General features: G+C 36.9%; 1 protein-coding gene across 1 annotated transcript in view; it reads left to right on the top strand.

Moving 5' to 3' along the window:
* Nucleotides 1-161: 161 nt before the first annotated feature.
* LOC109814116 (protein MICRORCHIDIA 1) overlaps nt 162-27,399 on the top strand; it is a 52,809-nt gene continuing 25,571 nt past the window's right edge. Inside the window, exons 1-8 of the mRNA XM_020378466.3 lie at nt 162-540; nt 1,275-1,349; nt 2,110-2,144; nt 8,583-8,661; nt 8,775-8,864; nt 10,266-10,341; nt 15,357-15,435; nt 15,523-15,651. Of these exons, the coding sequence (XP_020234055.1) occupies nt 276-540; nt 1,275-1,349; nt 2,110-2,144; nt 8,583-8,661; nt 8,775-8,864; nt 10,266-10,341; nt 15,357-15,435; nt 15,523-15,651 (828 nt within the window). The 5' untranslated portion in view covers nt 162-275. The remainder of the gene's footprint in view (nt 541-1,274; nt 1,350-2,109; nt 2,145-8,582; nt 8,662-8,774; nt 8,865-10,265; nt 10,342-15,356; nt 15,436-15,522; nt 15,652-27,399) is intronic.

Here is a 27,399-nt window from a genome sequence, read left to right as displayed (position 1 = left end):
ATAGTCTTTTTCAGAGCACAACTTTCCCTTTTTTATTAGGAATATTTTAAAAATTAAAACTCTACCCATTTTGAAAATTTTTAAAAAATATTACCCCTTTATTTATGTAAAAAAGCCAATCCGTCCCCTATTTAAAAATTGCTCCGGGTACGTTCTGGTTCGGGCGGGGCAAAAAAGGAATAAAAATTGATCATTCCTTACCCATCAAAACAAACACTCATTTTCCTCACTTCACTAGAGAAATCCCGCCACCGTGTATCCCTGATTCCGCTTCCATGTCCCTGCTTCCCAAAACAGAGAAAAACAACGTCCCCGTCGTCGACATTGACAGCGACGACGGCGACGACGCCGTCGTTGCGGCGGTTCCCGCTAAAAATGACGCGTCGTCGCAGAGAACTCCATCTCCGCAAGTTGAGCTTGCGCAACAAGAAACTCCTGCGTCAAGTTCCGCTTTGTCGGTCTCTGACCGTCAGTCTCGAAGTTTCTGGAAAGCTGGGGATTATGTTGTTGGTCCCTCTTCGAAGCCCCCTCCCTTTCAAGGTTTTGTTTCTATTGCTTTAAAATTTAATTTAATATTCGCATCATTCTCTTAGGTTATGTTCTGATGAAGGAGTTTAGAAGGGAATGGTTGATATAGTTATGAAATTTTTCAAACAATGAATGATTGATGGTAGGACTAGGAAGTAAGGTTTTAAATTGAGGTTGCAATTGGTGTGTTTAGTTGCGTTTTGATGTTGTGGGAAATTGCAGACAAATACGACACAATTGCGGTCATGTTGCAATTGCACATACTCTGAAAACCTTGATGTTGCGTCAAAACCATGCGCAGCTGTTTTTAAAACCTTGGAAGGTTACATGCTGATGTTTCATTTTATTTCTTTTATTTTGAAAAATGTTTTACATGTTAAAATTGTGAAGACTAGAATCGAGGGAGAAGGTGAACAGAAAAATTTCTGAACTCTGTTGAGTGTCAAAATCTGAATTACAACAATACTGGATCAGTGGATATATATGTGTGCATAGTTGTGGGTGTGATCCACTCTTGAAGATATAACTTTTGTACAACGACCATAACTATAAAATACAACTCAATAATTGAAAAGGGGCTACAGATTAACGGCCGTCCGGTTCCTTCATATCTGATGAGTTATGACAGTTGACACTACTAATAAAATATGAAAAATATTGATTTTGGTCGAGAAATTAACCTGTATTCCTCTTTCTCTTCCAAACCCTGCCATTCAAACATTTTACTGTTTCCGCTCCAATTGCAGGTCACTTGGAACATGCTCGGGTGCATCCCAAGTTTCTGCATTCTAATGCAACATCCCATAAATGGGCTTTTGGAGGTTGGTTTCTCTGGCTCTCTTGTATTTGCTTTTGAAATCCTTTTGAATCAGATTGTGTGCATAGATTTGTTTTTTTTAGTTAGTTATTTGAATGGTTATTTTTTCTCTTATTAGTTTTATTTGTCGCACAGATTCTCAGTAAATGTAATAAAACAAATTACTTCATTAAAAGTTGTTCCAAACGTGAAATTTGATTGGTAAAATCTGTTTAACTTGTATAAGTACACTCCAAATACAATGTTACTTTATTTTTGGCCTGGTTTAGTGTGTAATCTACTTCTAGTGAGTGACTGGAGAATTTTCTCCCTGACATGCTTTTTTTCCTGATTTGGAAATTGGAATGTAGTTGTCTGTTTGCCAGGATGCATATGGTTGCCAACTAGTCCAAGTTGGTTGCTTGCCAAAATTAGAGTTCTACACAACTTATGCGCTCAGGCTTTATGAAGTGTTAACTGGGGAAATAGCAAACATTTGAGGACTCTCTTTGTGTGCATTCAAGATGTTGACTGACTTGTATTCTTATTAAATTGAAGTTTCAAATTGCTGTCTGAGTTTGTTTCTACCACTTAGGAGGTTTTTATATAGTATTTAAAAATGAATCAAATGATGGGTTTCTAAGACAATTTTGGATAGCAAGAAGAAGGGTGTTTGGGATATCATAATGTCTCTTTTAAATGTTCAATGAAGACTTCTTGTATTAAATATTTCATGTATATGATGCATTACTTGGTTATTCATATGTGCCTTTCATTATTGGCAGCCATTGCTGAGCTTTTGGATAATGCTGTTGACGAGGTATGATTAATGTAAATTTATTTACACTTTTCTAGGCAGTGAGATAATCCTAGTTAGTGTGTGTGAAAAAATATCATTTAGTACTCGAGCTTTGTTGTCTGCTTTAAGTGCTCTCTTGGTTGGCTCTATAATATGACATTTCAATGTTGGTGTATCAACAAGGGTTGTCTCACTTGTTTGATAGGGATAAAAATTTGTATTCTTCATTGTTACGAAAGAATTGTTTCTCATAGGAAAACTGATTTTATTGATCTAAGTGAAAAGTGAATTAGAAGCTATAGTGCTCAGACCTTTTACATATTATATATAATATATAATGTAGATGTTGAGGTCTACAAGAGTATATTACTCCTGTTGTATCTCAGTCGTCTACAAGACTACTGACTTTCATTTTGTAATAGCTTCTTGTATAGGACTGATCTAGCTTGCTGTACAAGCTATTCAGTTGAGTTAGTTTTCCTCTTGTATATATACCAACTTGTAAATTGATCCAATCATCTAGCTCATTTCAATAAAATCAGAGATATTATTTTTCCTTTTCTCTCTCACTCAATACGATATCAAGAGCATTTGATCCATGATGGATCCTTCTAGTTCTCTTCTGCCACCACCACCACCACCACTTAGGATGACTATGAATTCTCCAGTAGCATTCTTGCATTCTATTTTTGGGAAGCTTGATGATATAAACTTCCTTTTTATGGTGGCAACAAGTACAACGTGATTAAAACACATCATCTTCACCATTTTGTTGTTGCTCCAAATATTTTGCTTCAATATTGTTCTTCTTTAGATCGCGATAACGCGATTCTTAATCCTAAGTATGAAGCTTGGAAACAACAGGATCAAATGTTTCTTTCATTGACTAAAATCATCACTTTCATTTATATTTCTCTCTAGTTCTTGGCTTTACTCATTCATTTGAGCTTTGGGAGAAGCTTCATGACTATTTTCAGAAATAGACTGGTGCTTAAGCACGACAATTACGCACAAAGCTTTGTGCTACTACTCTCAATGACCAGTCTATGATGGATTTTCTTCTTTGCATCTAGTCACTGGTTGACTCTCTCTCGCATCTATTGGAGATACTGTATCACTTGAAAAGCATGTTGATGTTATCCTCTAAGGTCTTCCTCAAGAATACAGTTTGGTAATCTCTATAATAGATTGCAAGTTTGAAACCTACCTATTGATAGAGTTGAAGTGCTACTTCTTGCGCATGAGATGTGATTACAAAAGCTTTGCATCAAATTCGCTCAATCTTGTTCATGTTTTTGAACCTCCTACTTACGTACCATTAGAAAAATTTAGTCTTTGTGCAAGCACACATTCATTTTACTCAAGAACAATCTTCTGAAGAATTTTAGAATTTTCATGGTGCTCTTAATCGTGGTGGCTAGAGTGGCTGTGGTAGCTATTCCAATGTTCAGTGCAAAGTATGTTTTAAGTTCGGACACACAACCTTTGTTTGCTGTCATCGATTCAATCAACACTATCAACCTCAGTTCTAACCAAATTTTGCTAATTCATATTATAGTTTTAGCAGTTTTTGAAATGTCGGACCTCCTTAATGAAATTATGCTAAGTTCTACACTGAACCTAATGTTTCATCTGCTCCACCTTGGGGTCAAGCTCTTCCTTCATCAAATTTTTGGGTTTGACCGCTTGCATTGTCAACCAATACACCAAGTGCTATGGTCACTAATGTTGGGCCAACCTTGCTAGGGTCATGATGTCCAGATTTAGGCACTTCTTTTCATGTAACCCCTAATGGACAAAATATTGAGAAACTTCTTTTCTTGAGGTCTAATACCTCCCTCCTTTGAAACAACCTTGTTCTCAAGGTTGAAGTCTGGAAATTTGAGTTCATCCAATAGTTCCTCTATCATCAAGATGGGAAATTTGTCTGGAATTGTGGCTTTGTTCAGGGCGCGGTAGTCTACACAAAATCTCCAGCTTCTGTCCTTCTTTTTCACTAAAATGATAGGACTCGAATATGGGTTGTTGCTTGGCATGATTATTCCAGCTGCCAACATTTCATTCACTTGCGTCTCTATTTCGTTTTTCTGTAGGTAAGGGTATCTATAAGGTCTCACATTGATAGGGTTCATCCCGACTTTGATGGGGATCCTATGGTCAATGTTTCTGTGTGGTGGTAGTCCTTGTGGTTTGGAAAAAAACCGAGTGAATTTTGTTAGGACTTACTACCATGATTGTCAATCTCTAGTGATAACTCGTACGAGATTAGGAATTAGGATAGCTTACTTGTATAACTCGGGAGTAAACTCGTTTTTGAGTAATCTCGGAGTAATCTCGGTGATCTCGTACAATCTCGTGTAATATCGCGAGATCAGTCCCGAGTTTAAGAGATCACATTTTTTGGGTTAGGGCTGAAACATGGTAGTCAATAGCGGTTGTCGCGATTGCAATCGCGGCGCATCGGAGCGGAGCGGCTCCATGCTGCTACAAAAAGTTTGTTGCAGAGCACTTTAAAGGAGCTGTCGGAGCGGCTGCGAAAGTGGTTGAGTGTGGCAACGCGATCGCAGGTGGGCGACGAATCTTCTCTTCTTTTTTCGACGGATCTCCACTGATCTGTCTTCTCTGGCAGATCTCCATCGATCTGTCCTCTTTGACAGCGGCTCCGTCTTCTCTGACGGGGGCTCTGTCTTCTCCAACATCTGTAGATCTGTCTTCTTCTAAGAGGGAAGGCAACGGCAACGACGACTTGAGTCTCATGATTAGAAAGGTTGCAGGAAAAATAATTAGGGTTAGAAAAGTTGGGCCAAATGGGCCAAGTTTTATTTTATCTTTTGATTTGGTTAAGGGGGTTTTTACTTCACTATTTTTTTTAGAAAGTAACTTCTCTTTATTATTAATTATTGATTATTATTATTATAATTTAGATAATATTTTAATTAATAAAAAATTTAATATAAGACCTTAAATATTTTATTTTCTTAATTTTTTTTATTTTGTTTAACTCTATAAATTTTTATTATTAAAAATATGTAATGTATAAATTAAGTTATGTTTCTATTTTTTATATGTATATAATTAATTATTTGTATTATAAATTATTTAATATTTATATATATAAATAAATTAGAATAGTGCAATCCTGGTATCTGTAATCTTGTTATATTTAATAAATTATTTTATTATTAATGTAATTTTCTATTTTACTCTTTAATATAGAGTGTAAATGTTTAATTATTATGTTATTTTTAATTATTTTTATAATTTTTTTTATTAAGTAATCTCTTACAAGTTTACGATATGAGTTTACGGAGCCTCCACGAGATTACGTAAACTCTCGAGATTGACAACCTTGCTTGCTACAACTGTTCTTCTTGGTTAGGGGTTAGTTGTTGGGGTATGTCACGGTTTTTCTCCCTTATCCATAGCATGGCCATGGACTTTATAGCTCGTTGGTCCAATTTCCTCAAGGCTTTGGCGATGATCATCTCTTTGGATAGGCTTGGGTTGCCCTGAATGGTTACAGGTCGCCCTTGGTGCACAAAGTTCATTTGCATGTTCCTCCAATTTACTTTAACCTCCCCTAAAGTCATCAACCAGGCCACCTCTAGAATGATATCAACTCCTTCGAGATCAAAGATAAAAAATTCTCCTGCCATGGTGTAATCGCCCATTCTGATTTGCACATTGTTGCAACTATTGTGAGTTTGATTGCGGTTCCCATCCCCTAGCCTCACAAAGGATGGTTTTGTTTGATCCACTTTGAGGCTTAATTCTTCAACAATCCTCTACGATATGAAATTATGGCTGGCGCCACTGTCTATTAATAGAAAAATGTCTTGATTGTGCAATTGGCCTTTGAGTTTCATGGTTTGTGGGGTGGTTAGTCCTCTTGCTGAGCACATGGACAAGTCCAACTAGTTGCAATCCGTGTTAACTGTGTCCTCGTCTTCAACATTGGGACTTTCTGAATCAACACTCTTGGCATTTGCCAAGATAATGACCTGCAGATTCTTCTTTGGGCAGCGGTGTGCTGGAGCAAATGCTAGCCTGCAACGAAAACATTTATTCTCTTCTTGTCGTCTAATATATTCATGGTAGGGTAGGCTTCTAGTTCCACAATTTCTAGTAGGTTGGGAGGAATTTCCCCTTTGTCTTGGTCTTGTTGGGGGTAGAATTGGGACAATTTTTGCCCTGTGGTTCGTGATTGTTGCCACTGGTCGTTGTGATGTTGCCTGTGGTTTCTATTTGCAAAACGATCTCGTTGTTCCCTTGATATCTGAATCCCGAATTAGAATTTCTTCCTTATGAATTACCATAATTGCGAACCTTTTTCATGGCTTCTTCTATGTCATGCGCAATCTCTAGAGCGCGGTTTAGCTTTTTCGGATCATGGGGGCGCGCCTAGCCTATAATGTCAGTACGTAATCCAACCAAGAAATACCCCAAGACCTGTTCCTTAGAATTGGGTTTGGCTTGAGCAACCAATAATTCAAATTCTTGGACATAATCGTCGACACTGCCTGTCTGTTGCAAGGCTGCTAGTTTTTCATACATAGTGTGCCACCCATTCTCACCATATCGCTCCATCAAGGCTCTCGAAAGATCTTCCCAAGATGGGTTCTTGGCCTTGTCATGCCAAACTTGGAACCAATGTCATGCGTTACCTTTAGGGATGGCAATGGGGCCCCATTGAGGTGGGTAATAGTAAATCCGCCCCTGTCCTGCTAGATGAAAATTGTCCTCATACCCACCCCATATCCGCGCGGGTATCCATTAAGCGAGTATCTATGAATTTCTTGAATACCCACGGATATTTATGGATATTTATAATTTTTTTAAGAAATTAAAAAAATTATATTACAAATAGTTTTAAGTCTATATTTAATGTCATTGAAATATTAAAAATAAAAATTTACAAGAATGTGTTGTCATGTCCTCATCTTCTCTCTTGTCTTCGCTGGAACCCGTTTTGGTGGTGCTAGAGTGCCCATCATCATTGCTTGGTGTTTTCTTGGTGAGACATTCCATGATTAGGCTGTGGAGTTGGGTTAGATCAGGCATGTTTGCTTTGATGTACGCGACATCTTTTTGTAGTTCTACTAGTTTGATTCCATGATTGGTAGTCGTATTTTCCACTTTCAGCAGGCGTTGCTCCATCGTGATAAGGAGGAAAACGGCAGGTCGGACCAATTGTTAGGATTTCTGTAATGTTCAAAAGCAACAAGGTTTTGTTCCTTCTAGATTTTGTTAATTTTCAGAAAAAGAAGACAAGTACACAAAGGAGATTCTCTTTTCACACTGGAATCTGTCCAGTTTGTATCTAAAAAAAAATGAATCCTTCCCTCTTCCTACACAGAGGCCCTATTTAAAGAATGTTGGTGCAAGCCCCTTCCGTTACAAACTAATAATCCACCCTTATCTCTTACAACAGAAAACTAACTCTTCTACCGAAATCCTAACTAATAGGCCAAAGGATAAAATATGTTTAATTCCTATTTTTACCCTTTTTCCTATAATACACTTTCAAAATCCTATTTGAATCATGTGGTTCCTGCAGTCTAACAAACTCGGTCTTAATTTATTAATTCATACAACTCTTCCCTTAAAATTCTGGGATCATGCTTTTCTAACTGCCGTTTAACTTATCAACTGGATTCCTACGGTACCCTTAAAATTTTCTGTTCCCTACAAAGTTCTATTCAAAACTGATCCTGACTAGCATTTTCTGAAGACTTTTGGATGTGCCTGTTTTTCGTTAGTTCATCCCTATAATTTTCATTAGCTTGACTTCTGCTCCCATGAGTGCATATTTCTTGGTTACTCTACATCACATAAAGGATACAGATGCTGATGTCTTACTGGAAAATTTTTCATATTTAAAGATGTCATATTCAATGAAATCGCTTCCCTTATTTTGAACGTTTTCTCTCTACATCTCCTCAACCCTCACCTACTATATAGCCTTCCTTTCCTGCCACTATTCCCTTAATATCTTCCAACTCCCCTCAACCTCAACATATCTCACAGATCACTGCTCCCTCTTCCCCATCCACCTCATCTAATGCTTCTCTGTTCCCTACAAACACTACCTTGTCCCAAATAGTTCCTCCCAGTCAACCTGTAAACACTAAACACTCATTCCATGCAAACTTGTTCCAAAGCTGGAATAATCATCCCCCTAATTCATCCTAGTCTGTTACTTTCTCACACAGAATTTCGAACAGTCAAACATGCGCTATTTGACACAAACTGGTTTACTGCTATGCAAACTGAATATATGGCTTTACAGAGAACTGAAAAACAAAACTTGTCCAAAAATGGGAAAATCACTTGCATGCTTGCAAAACTTATCTCCAACTAAGGCCTGCCAATGTGATGTATCTTTCGATAAGCTATTTGAGAATTGTTTTTATAGAGCATGACTATTACTGAATAGTGAATTTTCCTTTATACTTTTAGATTCAAAATGGTGCAACTTTTGTGAAGGTCGATAAACTTGATATCAAGAAGGATAATTCACCAGCATTATGTTTCCTAGGTGTGCTGTCCAATTCCAAATATGCATAATGTTTACTTTTATAGTAATTTCTTTGGTTTGATATGTTAGTTATTGGCACCAAAGGCTTACAGGAGCATTGGTTTCCTACGCAGATGATGGTGGTGGAATGGATCCTAACTCAATTCGGAAATGCATGAGCTTGGGTTATTCATCAAAGAAATCAAAGACAACAATTGGACAGTGTAACTGAATTTATTTTATTCCTTTCTTTTTCTGCATGTTACTTAAAAGAACTCTACTGATGTTAACATTTGCATATATATATTTATATTTTTCAATAGGTGCTCAATTTGTTTTCAGTTTAATTTTTAGTTGATATATTTTCACTAATGATCACCAAAACTTTGGCTTGTTTTTATTTCATTTTACATTTTCATGATTTTATGAAGGAAACAAAATAAAATATGAAAACAAGTTGGCATTTTGCAATGATGAGTGTCAATTGAAAATGAAAAAAAAAGAACCACAAACTCTCAAAGATACATGTTTTTGGAGAGATAACAAGTTATATTTTAGTTGTATCTTTACATGTTTTTTTTGTTCTTTTCTTCTTCTCTATCCTTTAGTTCAATCTGTAGGTTGCTGAACCAGTCAATTACATGTCAGAAATTAAGTTTATAGTATGCATTTTAGGATGAGAATAATGATAGAAGTATTTACACGGGCACAAAACACATTTCGCTCTTTTCCTCTCTTAAAACATAAAAGCCAATTTAATTATGACTACAAAACGTAGAAGATATAAATGTGTTATGATGTTTTCTTCCTATTATGGTTGCCTTATTCTATGAAGCATTTACTTTCATTTTTTTTTTTTTGGGTTTGATTGCAATTTTAGTCCCTTTAGTTTGGACTGATTTTTGTCCCCAATTTTTTTGAGCCAATTAAGCCCCTCTAATAAGAACCTTGGGAGAACCACACCACTAAAGCTAACTATTGTAGTTGGAGAGCCCAAAGCCTTATATACCCCACATTAGAATCCCATACTTCTGATGTGGGACTCAAGTCTCATACCTTGCAACTGGATCCTAACACCCTCTATTTTTAAAATCAAGCAACTTTGATCCCTTTGTCGATTTTCTTTTATCTAACCCCCTCAAATTCTTATTTTCTTCTAGAGATCTTCACAAATCAAATTGAGTTAAAGGGTTTAAACCTTTTTCTACTCAAAAATCACTGACTAAACCATAAAATTTAACCCATAATGCAATAAAAAAAATCAAAATTTCCCCTCTTCAAACCTTCTTACATCCTACAAAATTCTTTAAATTTTAACAAATTTCCACTAAATTTCATACTCAACCTCTTAAATTATTTCGTATCTTAAACCTATTGTAAACCCATAACTATCTGGATAGAAAATGTAAATTTGAGGGTTTTAGATAGAAGAAAATTGATAGATGGACCAAAATTGTTTGATTTTAAAAGTAGAGGTACTTAATTGACTCAGAAAAAAGTTGGGAGACCAAAGTCATACAAATTCCAAATTAAAAGAGCCAAAAGTATAATCAAGCCTTTTTCGTGAATGTGGTATGTTGTGATGCAACTTGTTTCTTTCTAAGTAACATCTTGTTTTATTTAAGATGGCAATGGATTCAAGACTAGTACCATGAGACTTGGTGCTGATGTTATTGTTTTCAGTCGGGCAATGCGTTCGAGGTACATATTTTAATATTGGTTTGTGTGTTTGAATTTTAATTATCTTAAGTTTTCTATTTTTTTTTGTTTTTATCTTATTGATTTGATCTATCTTGCTTTATCCTTTGGTTGTTAATTATTCATTTGATCTATATGGGAAATTATGTGTGGGCGCAATGGTACCATGGTGAACTAGTACAGTGATGACAAAACAAGTGTTTGAAGGTCTGCATTACTAATTAGCTAGTATTTTTACTCCTATGTGCTGAAGGCCATGTTTGACATGATTTGTGTCAATTTTAGATGATTCCTTGTACATACTCCCTTTGTCCCTATATGTAAGACTTTTTTCTTAAATTTGTTTGTCCCACCTTAAGTTGAAAGTTTGAATGAAAAATATTTGGGTGTGTCTAACACCTCCATTCCTGAATATTATATTTATGAGAGAATACAAAAGAAGGAACAATCTTATACAGAGAAAAGAATATAAAATACAAAATACATAAATCTATCAATATATAATCTAACACTCCCCCTCAAGGATTTAGTCATGATATCAGCAACTTATTCACTAGAATTGACAAATTCAGTGACAACTTCCTTTAACTACAACTTCTCTCTAATAAAATGACAATTCGCCTCTATATGTTTAGTCCTGTCATGAAACACTGAATTAAAGACAACAACTTCTTTGGCTGTCTCCTTTGTCCTCGTATAATAAACCTTCACCTGGAGCCTTTTTGATGTATCTAAGAATACGTATAACAACATTCCAATGATCAATGTGAGGGGCTTGCATAAATTGACTAACAATCCCTACTGCAATAGAAAGATCAAGTCTTGTAATCGTAAGTTTACCAACCAATTTCTTATATTTCTTTGGATCTACAAATGGTTCACCTTGATTAGCTATCAGTTTCTGATAAGGATCCATAGGCCTGTTAATGGGCCTACAATTAGTCATGCCTGTTTCCTCCAAGATGTCTAGGGCATATTTCTTTTGGGAAATCACAATGCCCTCCTTTGATTGTGCAACTTCAATGACTAGAAAGCATTTTAGGCAGCCAAGATCTTTAGTCTAAAAATGACTAAATGTGTCTTTTTAGCTGAGATATTTTAGTTGCATCAAAGGTTATTGAGCAATTTAATGATTTGGTTGATTGACTTATGGAGATTAAATTAAAAGAAAACTTTGAAACAAAAAAGATAGAGTCTACTAGATTTAAGGAGGTTGTAAGAGAAACTTGGCCAACTCCTTGGGAGACAGCTTTGGATCCATTGGCTAAGGAGATGAAGTGAGGATTTTAGATGAAGAAATAGAACAAAATAAGGAGTCATCACCAGATATATGATCAAAAGCACCATAGTCTATTGTCCTGGACCTTATTCTCCATAGATTGAGAAACTAGGGACAAAAGTTGTAATCTTGCTGTAACTGGCGAAAAATGAGACTCACGGAGAAGAGAACAGTAGGCCCATGATCCAAACAATCTTTAAAAACCTAATTGAGGCCCAAGATGAACTCAGAAGGCGTTGACAACTGCAATAGAGGTGGCACGACGAAGTTTCGGTGATTGGAGAGTGGCGTGTGAACAATATGTGCCAAACAAGGTAGTGCGTAAAGGTGGCACATGAAGGCTTGTTTGGAGGATTTAGCCTCCGATCTTGACAGGGTTGGGTTGCATTGAAATAGGTGACCTTGATCCACTAGGTCTCTGGTGACTAGCAAGACGAGGGATGGCCGACGACAGTAGCGGATGGCCACCAAAGATGTCACACAGCGAGGACCGACAATTAGGGACAATTGAGCATGATCGAATTGTACATTGTTAAAGCTGCAATTGTACATTGTTTTGTATCCTAATGTTATAGAGAGGATGGATACTAAATAGAATGAAAAGTTTCTTAATGTGTGGTGAGTGGTGACTGTTGGTGAAAGATTCACGTAGTATGATTTTTAGACCTTAGAGCCTAATCTTTTCAAAGATGGAAACCAACTAGTGTATCATGCATAGAGGCTTAATAAGAACTAGTGCAACTTTCAATTCATTGTGCCATTATTTGATACATCATGTTAGCACATTGGAATTATAGAAAGAATAGAGCACTGTTGTAATTTCACTAACAAATAACAGGAAGAAATAACAAATGAAAATGGAAATAAAAATAGACCAAGAAAAGCATAGATGGCTACCCTTACCCCAAGGTATAAGCCTCCCAAAATGCCCTTCATAGATTTTGTACCCTCCGTTAGTCCAACTCTTTGCAATCCATCTTATTCCCTCCACCCTAATGCTACCCATGCCCCTGTCCCCTATAGCCTGTTGCCACTTGTTAGATTTATCACACATAATTCCTATTATTAACCTAGGAAAGAGAAATGGGAAATTGACGGGGAAATGAACAATTTTATTGAACAATTGAAAAAGGGAGAAAGAATTCTCCTCCAAGGGTTTTCCTGTGACACCCTCTACCCCAACATACATATACAATAATTATAAAACATATTCTCGGAGTAAATAAAATGTTTTGAATTAAAACAATGATTCCACTGACATAAGAGTAGAGAATTCACATTCGTAAACGTAAATCATGGTCAAATGCGGAATTTACAAGAAAATGAAACATGGGTTTTTCCAAAACAAAATAACAATAATGAAGTCCTAAACTAAGCCTAGTTATGCCCGATGTCACATATCTTATCAGAGTACGCCCAACTAAGGTTTAAGCCTCATCACCAACATCCTCATGTTGATGGTCACTTGCAACACAATTTAAACACATATAAAGAGCAACAGGGGAGTGAGAAACATATCACTCAAGTTCAAGTGCAGAAATAAATGTTAGACAATACACACACAACAAACATAATACAAGTCACAAACACAATATAAACAATACACATACACAATTAATATCACATGCATATTCATTTATCATGTAATGATGTCATGGACTCGACTTATAAATGCATGCATGTGACGTCAGTCACGTATCTCATAATCACATATCACGTGGTATGCTGCTAAAGTAACATACCTGGAGTAGTCTAGGAGTACATGCCGGTTCAACCGCACATTCTCAAATAGAAGGATGTACTGCTAGGGTCTCGTCGAGATAGCAAAGCCGCGTAAGATACGTCCCATGCACACAAACGGGCAGAATTCGACCTTCCAAACCGCGCTATCCCCTAGGACTCCTCCAAGATGTTTCACACTTGGAGGGCCTTCCCTAACGGTGTACTCCATATCGTACCCCGTCACATAAATGTATATGATGTATGTCACACATTCACAAACTCATGGATTCAACATTTCACTTATCATATCACATCATGTCTCATGTCACTTGTTCACATTTCACATTTCTCATAGTCATACTCATAAATCATTTGGAGATTCTTGTCTTCATCATGCTCATAAAATTACACCACTTGCATCAACACCATAATAAGACAATTCTCACACCATTAGCACCTTCAAACATGACTTAAAACTTTCTATTTTCAAAATTAAACACATTCACACTCAACAAACATTAAGGAACACAACAGAAAACTCAAACATTAAAACAGAAAACATTCATATTTTGCCTATTTCTCGTAGGGTTTCCCGTAGAAACCCATAGAGCGCTCTAATCCCTATCAAAACATATTCAAACTCAAAATTTAACATACATTCATACTCAGTAATCATCAAGGAACACAATAGAAAATTCAAAAGCCAAAGCAAAAAACATTCAAAATTTACCTGTTTTTCATAGGTTTCTCGTAGGAACTGAAAGAGCACTCTAATTCATATCAAAACTTATCTATTCTCGAAATTGAACGCATATTTACACTCAGAATCACACAAGAAACTCAGAAAAACAATTAGAAAGCAAAACAGAAAACTTTCAAAGTGCCTGTTCCTATAGGCATACATCAAGCAAGGGATTGGGGGCCAATCCTGCTACCCAACAGTTATTCCCACACCCCCGAGTGAGGTTTCTCACTCCCCCCTTACCTTGATGAGTAGAAGACGAAGCGCGTACGGTTTCTTGGTGACCTCCTTCTCATGGTTCTCTTGAGTCTTCAGAGCACAACGCGTAGAAAAAAAAGAGAAAATGAGAAGCGTGAAAATAACTCTTGACCACCTCCTTTCTTCAAAATAAATAAAGAATAATAATAATAATAATAATAATAATATTTAGCAAAAGACCACTACGTCCCTCCTTCCCTTCTCATAAAATAATTAAACATATTTCCTCCTTTTAATAAATAACATAAACATAATTCTTGATAAAACATGTTATCATAAAAAGTCTTATAGAAAATAATCCAAATATTAATTAAAAATCATTTTTATATTAAAATAGAGCTCACATAAAATAGATAAATAATATAAAATATACTTCTCCGTTTTAGTAAAAATAGCATGTTATATATAAAAATAAAGTTCATATCAAATAACTAAATAATATTAAAAATCCTTCTAATAAACACATTAAAACACTAAAATAAATACTACGTATTATTAATATAATTTTATAAAAATTGGGGTGTTACATTCCCTATTCTTTAAGTTTTCTATTTCTTCGAATACCCCTTCCATCTTTAGTTTCCTCTATTTATGTACTTGAAATATCCTCTAATGATCTAACTACTCTAATAATATGTTTGGATGAGAGGAAAGAAAATAGAGAAGAGAGAAAAATGGCTAACAATATATTTTCTTTTGTTTGGTTAAAGAAAAAGTAACTAGGGAAGGTAGAGAAAAATTGGCTTTTAGAAACAAAAATTTGAAAATTTCTCTTTTTCCATTTTGTCTTCAATTCAAATTTCAACATGTTGTCTTTTTAAATGCCTCTTTTAGTTTTCCATGTTTCCCATGGCTGTGTTACGAGTAGTGTGCTAGTATTATTCTTTGCTGCATATTTTCTGCCTTTTGCTTTTTGGGTTTTATATATAAAGTTTTTCATTTTCTGGAATTAAATTTGTATCTCTTAGTTGTGGATAGGATTTTATTCTTTTAAGTTCTTAACATCTAATGTTTCAGCCGGGCAACACAAAGTGTGGGTTTACTATCCTATACCTTTCTGCGGAAAACTGGGCAAGATGATGTTGTTGTTCCAATGGTGATATTTCCTTCCTCCAATGTTTAAATATGTAGCAGCAATTATTTTCTGCTTTCATATTTTTATTCAGTTTCCTTTGCCTTCCAGGTAGATTTTGACATATCTGGGAATTGGGCTGAGCCAATTATTTATAGCTCACAGGATGAATGGTCAGCCAACTTGAAAACAATTCTTGATTGGTCTCCCTTTACATCAAAGGAGGAGCTCATGCTTCAGGTTCATTTCATTCAATTGTGTATTCACAAAATTTGGAAACATCAGGAATATTTTTTTTGGATACAGTGCATTTTATTTTAAATTGGAATGTCGAATGATATCCCAAATCAATTTTCATGCTATGAAAACCTCATTAACGAGTAGTTATGCTCCAAGCTTAAGCACCAAAATTGCACATTGCCACAAGAAGTTGGCCTCTTCTACTAAAACTGTTAAAAGAGAGAAACAAAGATCTCATTTTCTGAATATGCTTGAGTGAGTCACACTCAACAGTTGATCTATTTATAATAATAATGGTTGCAAACACAACAAATGATAACTATTTTCAAGAAAACAATTAAAAGTATCACAACTTCCTAAGATACATTGAACTCAGCTAAACACTATGACTAAATATACTTGGAAGAGTAACAATCATTACTCCTATTTCCAACACTCCCCCTCAAGTCGGAGAATAAATGTTTTTCCATTCCTAGCTTACATATTATTTTCTCAAAATCTGAACAGCGCAAGCCTTTAGATGAATATCTGCAAGTTATCTTTGTGAAGGTACATATGGAGTACAAATCAAACCACTATCAAACTTTTCCTTGATAAAATGCCTATCCACTTCAATGTGTTTGGTTTGATCATGCTAAACAAGATTACGAGCTATGCTAATTACTAACTTATTATCACAATAGAGTTTCATAGGTCCATCCCATTTAATCTTCAAGTCTTCTAGGATAATTTTCAACCAAAGCAATTCTCATATACCTTGTGCTATAGCCCGAAATTCAGCTTCAGCATTAAATTACTTCTTCACGTTACCAAGTTCCCCCAAAGAAAGGTGCAACATCCAAACTCCTAATAGTTACTGACCCTACATAGTCAATATCAATGTAGGCTTCAAGACCTATATTCCCAATTATTTTATATAAATTGGCTGTAAAATTCTGTATGTGGCATGCAAGTGAACTTCTCTTGGACAATGCATAAATTGGTTGACCAAACTTACAGCAAATGCAATACCTGGCCTTGTGTGAGACAAGTAAATTAATTTTTCCAACCAAACATTGATCCATCTCCTTAACAACTGCAACACTATCATCTGCATTTCCCAATTTGAGATTTGAATCTATGGTAATGGGACTACTCATAGGTTTACAAGCTGCCATGTCTGTCTCCTTGAGTAAATTTGTGACATATTTCTGTTGAGATATGAAAATGCCTTTCTTAGAGTGAGACATTTCAATTACCAAAAGATATTTCAGTTTTCCCAGAGTTTTTCTTGAACTCCCATGTGAGATGTTGACTTAAGAGATGTTGTTCTTTCCAATCATTACCGGTGACAATAATATCATCCACATACACTAACAATACAATTACTTTTCATAAGGACAAGTGTTTGATGAATAAAATGTGGTCCCCTTGGCTTTGCTTGTATCCTAAGGTTGTCATGACCTTAGTAAACCTTCCAAACCATGCTCATGGGGACTGTTTCAACCCACATAAAGCCGTTTTTTAACCTGCAGACAGAATTGGCAGCAACTTCATATCCTGATGGGACCTCCATATAAATTTCCTCCTCAAGCTCTCTATTCAAGAAGCATCTTTCACATCAAATTGCTGTAATTCCAAACCACAATTTGCAGTATGAGATAATAGCCTTCGAACTGTATTTATCTTTGCAACTAAAGAAAAAGTTTCTGAGTAATCTATCCCATAGGTTCGAGTGAAACCTTTCGCAACCAATCTCATCTTGTACCTCTCAATTGATCCATCTACCTTATACTTTGCTGCATATGCCCATTTACAACCAACTGGCTTCATTCCTTTCGAGAAAGAAACCAACTTCTATGTTTTGTTCTTCTCCAATGCCTTCATTTCTGTATCCATAGCTTGCTTCCAATGTTTATCAGATAATGCCTCAAAAACATTAATGGGAAATTGGGAATTGAGAGTTTAGGTTTGCAAGAAAGGTTATATGGTCTGCAGAAAATTTGTGAAATGAGATAATTTGAGAGAGAATAAAGAGGTTTTTGGGTGCATTTTCTGGTTCCTTTTCTAAAGGCAATTGGAAGATAAAGGTCATTATCAAGTTCTGGAATTTTTATTTCATTTTTTGAAGCTAAAACATATCATGTAAAATTAAATATCAGAGTTTGTTACCTAATTCGAAGGAGTTGGATTGGCCTCTTGGCCAAGTGTTGATTCAAGAATGACCTTCCATCTTGTGTAAATTGGGTTCTTTCCAAACCTTGTATCATTTTCAGGTTTGGCTGGTGCATCTTTGCTAGATTCAATTTGAGCCAATGCTTGTTCTAATTCTTGTGTAAGATCACTAGAATTTGTCTTAAGAGTGGGAAGTTCCCAAAGGCTATCCCTTTGAAAATAAGGTTGAGTAAAATAATTTTGTTCCTCATGAAAGGTGACATCCTGATATACAAACACTTTCTTGGAAGGAGGATAATAACACTTATTATAACCGTTTGAGTATAGGAATATCCACCAAAGACACACTTTAGAGCTAGAGGATCAAGTTTGCCCTAATGTGGACCAAGAACATGGTAAAATGAAACACACCCAAAGACCTTTGGTTGAAGTTACTAGAGGTGGACCAGTTAGGATAGAGGAAAGTACATCTATAGGGATCCTAAATCCCAATATTCTAATGGGAAGACAACTGATAAGATATGTTGATGTGAGAACAAACGCCCCCTCCCCTCCCCCCAAAAAAAAAAAAAAACTTTTTGGAACATTTTCTTGAAACAACAATCCTTGGGTTAAGAGGTGTCTATTTTGATGTTTTGCAATTCCATTCTGTTGAGGTATTTGGACACATGAAGATTCATGAATTATTCCCTCTTTTTGGCATAAAAAAGTAATGGTTTGATTAAAATACTCCTCTCCATTGTCTAATCTAAGTTTTTTTATGGACACAACAAATTGATTTTTAACCATTGAAAAGAAATTTTGAAAGACATTGCTTACTTGAAATTTGTGTTTAAGTAGGTAAACCCCAAGTAACTCGGGTACAATCATCAAAAAACGTCACAAACCACCGAGCCCCTAATACATTTGGAATAGCCCCTAATACATTTGGAATAGGAGATGATCCCTAAACATTAGCATGAACAAGGTGAAAGGAAATATGCTTTCTTTGTTACTTAATGGAAAAAGGTGCATGCTTGTGTTTTGCAATTTCACATACATCACATCGAAGGCAATCAATTTTTATTCTAGAAAACAAAGATGGAAACATAACTTTGATGATTTCAAACGATGGATGTCCAAGATGATAATGAAAAAGTGTTTTTTTTTCCCTTTTTTTGACTATAAAGACCTTGACATGATTGAATGACACATTTGGAATAGGAGATGGTCCCTAAACATCAGTATGAACAAGGTGAAAAAGAAATATACTTTCTTTGTTACTTGATGGAAAAGGTACATGCTTGTGTTTTGCAATTTCACATACATCACATTAAAGACAATTTCTATTACATAAAACAAAGATGGAAACATAACTTTGATGATTTCAAAAGATGGATGTCCAAGATGATGATGAAAAAGTAATTTTCCCCCTTTTTTGACAATAAAGAATTTGACATGAATGAATGAGACTTTTTTTCTTCTTCTTTTCTTCGGTAATGGATAGAGTTGAAGATAAAGGCCATTCCCTTTTCTAGCATATTCAATCATCCTCCCCAATTCCTTGTCCTGGAATACATAACAATTATTGTTAGAAACAATACTAGATGTGTCATTTGTGAGTTTTTGTACTGAGACAAGATTTGTGGACATTTTGGGACACGAAGAACATTTTTTAGGGTTATGTAGGGATTTTTTTGGATCATAGTTACATAATTCGCTGCTATCAGGGAAAAATTGTGAATTGGTTTGTACATACCAATTCCCGGTTCTTTTTCGAATCGGTATGTTTGAATTCCTACATAAATTTGTGTGACAGATGAACCATGAGAGATGAAAAATCATGAAACAAGAAGATGAACAAATAGGTTTTCGGGAAGAACTAGGAAAGAAAGAGCACAAATGGAATAAAAAAATAGCGATTTTTTTATGAATTGCCCAATTTTGGGCAAAGTGAGTGATGTTGTGTAGTTTCTTTCTCCTCCAAGGTCCATCTTGCTTGCCTATTGCTCCTTTAAGGGCCATCGCTCCTAGAGCGGTGGGTTTCGTGGTCAAGCGGTCAAAATAATGAAAAATGGTAGTTGGAGCAAGAAAGTTGCAATTATCCTTTTTGTGAGCTTGTATCTAGCAGGTACAACCCTATTCTAAATAATAGAAAATGACAATTCCACCTTTTAAGTTCAGGAACCTGTGACTTGGTAACTAAAACTATTATTTTAGTCCAAAATGTTATTTTGATACAATAGATGTAACTTACAATTTTTATTACCTAAAAATTATATTTGTGGCATATTAATTTATATTTTAAAATCTAGTATATAAAATTAAATAATTATTGGAGTATAGTTTTACTCCTAAGTATATCTTTATATATCAATTTTTTGTTAATATAGACCAATATACCATTGGCTCTATATATACTAATATTGTACCTATTTTTCAGTCAGCTAATGAAATTACAATTACTATCAAATATTCTCTCTTCTCTCTCGCTGCTTTCTCTCTGTCTCACTCTCCTCATCTTTCTCTCTCACAACTCTATTATGGTATCATAGAGTTTCTCGATCCCCAGCTTCGTCTCTCCTTTCTGTTCATCCAGCAACCTTTATGGCTGAGTCTACTCCTCCAATGAATTCTTCCCCACCACCATCGTCCTCTCCGCCCATCAATGCTATACCCTTTACCACTGTCCCTCCCAAGAACCCTCCCCCTCACTCTTATCCGTCTCTCACCTTTTCTCACACCATATCCGAGAAACTTGACACCAAGAATTATCTTCTTTGGTGTCAACAGGTGGAACCTGTCATCAAGGGTCATCGCCTTCACCATTTTCTTGTAAACCCGCAGATTCCCCAGAAGTTTTTAACCCTTGCTGACCGAGATGCGGGCCGCATCTCTGAACCGTATCTTGCCTGGGAACAGCAAGATCAATTGTTGCTTTCCTGGCTACAATCCTCCATGTCCAAAGACATGCTCACCCGTGTTATAGGTTGCAAAACATCCTTTCAACTTTAGGACAAAATCCACTCATACTTTCACTCATGAATGCCAAAGCCCGTCAGTTACGCAATGAACTTCGTAGTACCAACTTGAAAATTAGACAATTTCTGACTATGTGGTTCGAATTCAAACCTTGGTTGACGCTCTCACAGCCATCGGCGACTCTGTTTCTTCGAAAGAACACCTTGATATCATTCTTGAAGGATTGCCCGATGAATATGAATCCACCGTATCTCTCATCAGTAGCCGTTTTGATCTTCTGTCCATAGAGGAAGTTGAAACCCTACTTCTTGGCCATGAATCTCGTCTTGAAAAGTTCAAGAAGAAAGCTGCTGCCTCCATCAATGTCACCACAACCACCCCTGACCCCAATCTACCCCTCACGCACCCACAGGCAAATCTTGCACATCAAGAAAATCGGTCTTCCTTTTCTCAGCGTCGTGGCGGTCGCTCTAGCGTTCGTGGTGGCTGTTTTTCTAACCGTCCAGCTCGAGGTAGAGGCAGATTTGCTGGATTCCAATGCAAGTCTGTCATTGGTATGGCCATATTGCTTCCTCATGCTATTCTAGGTTTGATGAAACCTACGTCCCATCCTCTCCTCTTGAAGCACCCACGCAGCACTCTCCCAACCAAAATACCTATATAGGTTCTTGGTACAGTAATCAACCTGCTCCTCCTTCACTCCATCAAAATGGAATTCTTGGGCCTCGACCTCATCTCACCCCTCAAGTCCATTTTACCTCTACTCCGACGCAACCTCAGGCCATGGTTGCTTCATCCTCCTCTTCAAACAACACCACTTGGTATCCGGATTCTGGTGCATCAAATCATGTCACCAATGTTTCTCAAAATATTCAACAGTTCACCCCCTTCGAAGGCCCGGATCAAATTCATGTTGGGAATGGCCAAGGACTTCACATAAACTCTGCAGGTGTCACCATGTTTCCCTCTCCAATTAATTCTCAGTTTCATTTTGCTCTCAACAATCTTCTCTTTGTTCCCTCCATTACAAAAAATCTGATTAGTGTCGGTCAGTTCTCCAAAGATAACTGTTTTCTTTGAATTTCATCCTTCCTTTTGCTTGGTAAAATCACAGGCTACTAAGGAGGTCCTGCTTCATGGAACAGTTGGCCCTGACGGTTTATATCAGTTCCCGGCCCTGCTCTCCAACATCAAACAGCAACCTGCCTTGTCTCCGGCCACTGCTCAGCAGTGTTCTGCTCATTCCACTACCAGGGGCTCTGTTACATTTGCCACTTGGCATTCCAGATTAGGGCATCCTAATTCTGATGTAATCAAACTTGTTTTTCGTAACTGCAACATTAAACCTGTTAATAATACTACAACACTGTTTTGTGATCCATGTTGTCTGGGTAAATCTCATAGACTACCTTCTGCCCCTTCCTCATCTGTTTATACTGCCCCCTTCAAATTAGTTTTCAGCGATTTGTGGGCCCCCGCCTCTGTTACTTCTGCGTGTGGTTTTCAGTACTATATTACTTTTGTTGATGCATTTATGCGTTTTACATGGATTTATCTCATCAAAAACAAGGCTCAAACCCTTGGTGTTTTCAAACAGTTTCATAACATGGTTACCAATCAATTTCAGCTCCCCATCAAAGCACTGCAAACTGACTGGGGAGGAGAGTTTCGCCCCTTTACTACATACCTCAACGATGTTGGGATTCAACATCGTCTCATATGTCCCCATACACACCATCAAAATGGTGTGGTTGAACGTAAACATCGCCACATAGTTGAACTCGGGCTCACCTTGCTTGCTGAAGCAGATTTACCCATGCACTTCTGGGATTATGTCTTCCTTACCAGTGTTTACCTAATCAACCGACTCCCATCCTCCTCCATTCAAAACGCGGTCCCTTATCAAAAACTTTTCAACCAAACCCCTGACTATCACTTTCTTAAAGTATTTGGATGCTCTAGCTTCCCACATCTTCGACCTTACAACCGAACCAAACTCCAACTCCGGTCACAAGAATGTCTCTTCTTGGGGTACTCCACCTCTGACAAAGGCTACAAGTGTCTTGCTGCTGATGGGCGCCTTTACATCTCCAAAGATGTCATCTTCAATGAAGCTAAATTTCCCTACAAGACTCTCTTCACTTCGTCCCCAACCCACTCCTCTCAAAACACCATTGAGGTTCCCCTTACTGTCACCAATTCACCTCCTATCACTTCGCTACCCGCCTCATCCTCTCACACCCATGAACCACACCCAATTTCTTCTTCTGCATCTTCGCCCAACATAGTTTCTGAATCTGTCACACCTGCAACCCAATCTAACCTTCCAAACATTACTTCTAATCTGTCCCCCAACACCTTGACCGCTTCTAATCCGATGCCTCCTGCGCCTGCATCTCATGCTATCATTCATCCTCACAATACTCATCCTATGGTCACAAGAGCCAAAGATGGTATTGTTAAACCACGCCTTCAACCTACGCTTCTCCTCACCCATACTGAACCCAAAACCACTCGCCAAGCCTTGTCCAACTCCACCTGGTTTCAGCCATGCAAGCAGAACACAATGCTCTGCTTCACAATGGCACCTGGTCCCTCGTTCCTTTGCCACCAAACAGGACTCCCATAGGCTGCAAATGGGTCTTTCACGTCAAAGAAAACCCTGATGGCACCGTCCATAAGTATAAAGCTCGCCTGGTAGCCAAAGGCTTTCATCAACAATTTGGCTATGACTACAATGAAACCTTCTCCCCTGTCATCAAACCTGTAACGGTCAGACTCATTCTCACTCTTGCGTTGACTCATCAATGGCCTCTTAAACAACTAGATGTCAACAATGCATTTTTAAATGGTACTCTTACCGAAGAGGTGTATATGACACAACCTACGGGTTTTGAATCTTCTGATAAGACTCTAGTTTGCAAACTTCACAAAGCCATTTATGGCCTCAAACAAGCACCTCGTGCTTGGTTTGAGAAGTTAAAATCCACTCTGCTCCAGTTTCACTTTCAAGCCAGCAAATGTGACCCATCCTTATTTGTTTACTCAGTTGACAATAATGTCATCTACGTTCTGGTGTATGTAGATGACATTATTATCACTGGCAACAACTCCACCACCCTCCAGACCCTTGTATCTCGTCTTCACTCTGCATTCTCCCTCAAAGATCTAGGTGATCTTGATTACTTTCTTGGCATTGAAGTTAAAAATCAGTCGGATGGTTCTCTCATCCTCACTCAAAGTAAGTACATACGTGATCTCTTAAATCGCACTGACATGGAAGCAACTAAGCCCATCTCTTCCCCAATGGTTAGTGGCTGCAAATTATCCAAACTTGGTTCAGAAAAAGTTTCTGATTCGTCCCTCTACAGATCAGTTGTTGGGGCGTTACAATATGCCACAATAACTAGACCTAAAATTAGTTTCTCTGTCAACAAAGTATGTCAGTTTATGTCTCAGCCTCTTGAACAGCATTGGATTGCTGCCAAACGAATTCTGCGCTATCTCAAAGGCACTATATCTTGGGGTCTCCATCTGCAACCTGCTAATACTACTTCTTCCTTCTCCATCCATGCTCTGATCCAGATGACAGGCGCTCCACCTCAGGTGCATCCATTTTTCTTGGACCAAATCTTGTGTCTTGGTGGTCCAAAAAGCAAACCGTCGTTGCTCGTTCCAGTACAGAAGCAGAGTATCGAAGCCTTGCCCTTGCTGCTGCTGAAGTTATGTGGATACAGACGTTACTTTCTGAACTTAAGGTCCATCATTCAACCCCGGTAATCTTCTGTGATAATATGAGCACTGTGGCCCTTGCTCACAACCCTGTTCTTCATGCTCGCACTAAACACATGGAATTGGATCTCTTCTTTGTTCGAGAGAAAGTTGCTACCAAGCGTCTTCAGGTTGTTCATGTTCCTGCCATCGATCAATGTGCTGATGTCCTAACCAAAGCTCTCTCTCCTTCTCGGTTTTGTGATCTTAGGTCCAAGCTTCAAGTAGTTGAGTTTGCGGGGGGGTATTGGAGTATAGTTTTACTCCTAAGTATATCTTTATATATCAATTTTCTGTTAATATAGACCAATATACCATTGGCTCTATATATACTGATATTGTACCTATTTTTCAGTTAGCTAATGAAATTACAATTACTATCAAATATTCTCTCTTCTCTCTCGTTGCTTTCTCTCTGTCTCACTCTCCTCATCTTTCTCTCTCACAACTCTATTAATAATGTACCAAAATGTACCAACAATGTATACCCTTGCGTACCAATACTTTTGTGAAGTCGCATACCGCATACTCATAATCGCAAGTTAAGATATCTTCAACTCCATTTTCAATTCCATCTCATTCACCATTCAAATCAGCAATTTTCATATCATCTAGAGGTGCAATTTCATCCTCCCCAACTTGCATTGGAGCCAAGTTTTCATTCAAACCCAATCCTTCATTCTCCCCATGCTCATCTTCCATAATCCATTCATCATTGGATGAGCAATCATCAAAATTAATTTGAACTGGTTTCCTTGTATGCTTCTTCTTAGCTAATTTTGAATTAGCCATAACATATACAACATCATTCATTGTGCTTTGCTTTAACCTATTCCTTCTCTTTGTGTGGACCTAAACAAATGCAAATATTATAAGAACCTAGCAAGTTTAGTAGACTAGTAATTCTATTTTATAGATATATAATATATTTTAATTCTACTTAACATATCGCAAATTTTTGGAGTTTTGGATGCTCATCAGCGTAAGACTCTCACCAATCTGTTGGAGTCTTTAAATTAATTGACCTAGTAGCCAAGGGACAACCAAAATATTTAGCTCATTTTTTGAAATCATCAATTTGAACATCAATTAAAGTTTGTTCATCTTCAACCTTCACCATCCTTGTTAGATAGTCCATTAGACCTCATTTCAATTCCAAATCAGCCTTAAATCCTGAACGATAATGCATTTGAGGGTTAAGGAAATAGCCTGCAGTAAGGGCCTATGAAGTTGCTTGACCCACCTTTCATCAATGATGCACCACAAAGGCAAATAACTAAACCAAAATATATTGAGTTAATTTTCTGTTTTCAGTTTCAAATAATTAAATAAATAAGTATATACTTAGTTACCTTTTTTGTGATAGCATTGAAAGCAATTTGTATCTTCTCCTTAGCTTGGTCCATTGCTTCATGAATGAACCCCATGGCTGGTTTTTGATCCGAATCAACCAATCGAAGCACTTCAATTAGAGGCAACGCACCCTTTAAACAAATTATGATATTACCCCAAAAACCCTTATCCAAAACCACATTCTCAACTGTTTTTCCATCCTTTGTTTTTGCATACCTACTAGACTTCCATTCATTACTAGTAAACATTCTAATTAGAGCACCTTTGTTCTCATGAAGACACCCTAATGTTAAATAAGATGGAGGCTTAAATCTAAGACCATGCTTTGAAACCAAATCAAACATAGCAATGAATTCCTCACTCTTTGCCACATTGAAAGGTATTGCGTTGTTGTACAAAAATCTAGCAATTGCTTGACATGCTTCCTCTCTCACACCTTTCTTAAATATGGTATTGATGGTGGTTTGTGTACTAATTACTCTCTTCTTAAAAATATTTCTAGGATTGCCAATGTAAATTGCTTCATTGCCTTTTCTTTTATCACCAACTTCTAGACTTTCCTTCTCCTTATTAAGGCTTGATTTCTTGATCAAATTTTGTTGCAAACCAACAACAATTTCCCACATTTCCTTCTTCACTTCATCAGTAACAACCTTGCAAGCACCAACATCCTTTTGAATACCAGCCAAGTGATGCTTCATCCTGAAAACTCCCCCTGTTATTACCTTCTGGTAATATTTACATTGAAGTTTCCTTGTATCCCTACCAATTGAAATACAATGCTTCCAAGCTATATCACTTATATTTCCAGGAACATGTTTGGGAGTCACAGGGGTACAGGAATTTGGAGTTGGATTTGAAGTCATTTTAATGATTGTCTAGATGATAAGAAATAGCAGAAGAGTTAATAATTTATGTAACAGTCTTTTAAAAAAAATAAAAGAATTAGATGACACAAATAAGTGAAAGTGTAGGCTTACGGTTACAGCAAAAATGTACAGGCTTACAGTAAACAAAATCCAATTCTGAATCAGTTTGTAACTTCTAGGGCAAGAGAGAACAAAAGCCAGGAAAGGAAATCAACATTTCACAGCCCACACAAATAGAGAATAAGAAAGGTGGAATGAAACATGAGTGTGATTGGAACTTATTAAATAGTTTTAGAAGAGTAGAAGTGACGGTAATTTATTTTTTATTCATAAAAGAGTGGCAGTCCTTGTTTTCATAAAGGGAGTGGTAGCTTCTCTGTTTTTGTAAAGGGAGAGTGGAAAGGTTTTATCTTTTTTTTAATCGATGTGGGGCAGAGGGAACCTTTAAACATTTCTTAAGTTATTGGGCTTTGGGGGAAAATAAATATGGGCTTACGTTAGGGTTTTTTTGGGCTGAAATGTGTTTTTAAATTCTGGGTTATAAAACCAGGTCACAAATCCAACCCACAAACTAACCTAAAAATAGGCTCACAAAAGAGCGCCGTTTTCGTGCAAGTTACGCTCTTGCACGTCAATCCAC

This window comes from Cajanus cajan, chromosome 5, assembly GCF_000230855.2.
Source record: "Cajanus cajan strain Asha chromosome 5, NIPB_CcT2T_4, whole genome shotgun sequence".
Classification (NCBI taxonomy): Eukaryota; Viridiplantae; Streptophyta; class Magnoliopsida; order Fabales; family Fabaceae; genus Cajanus; species Cajanus cajan.
This window is presented reverse-complemented; position numbering and strand designations above follow the sequence as displayed.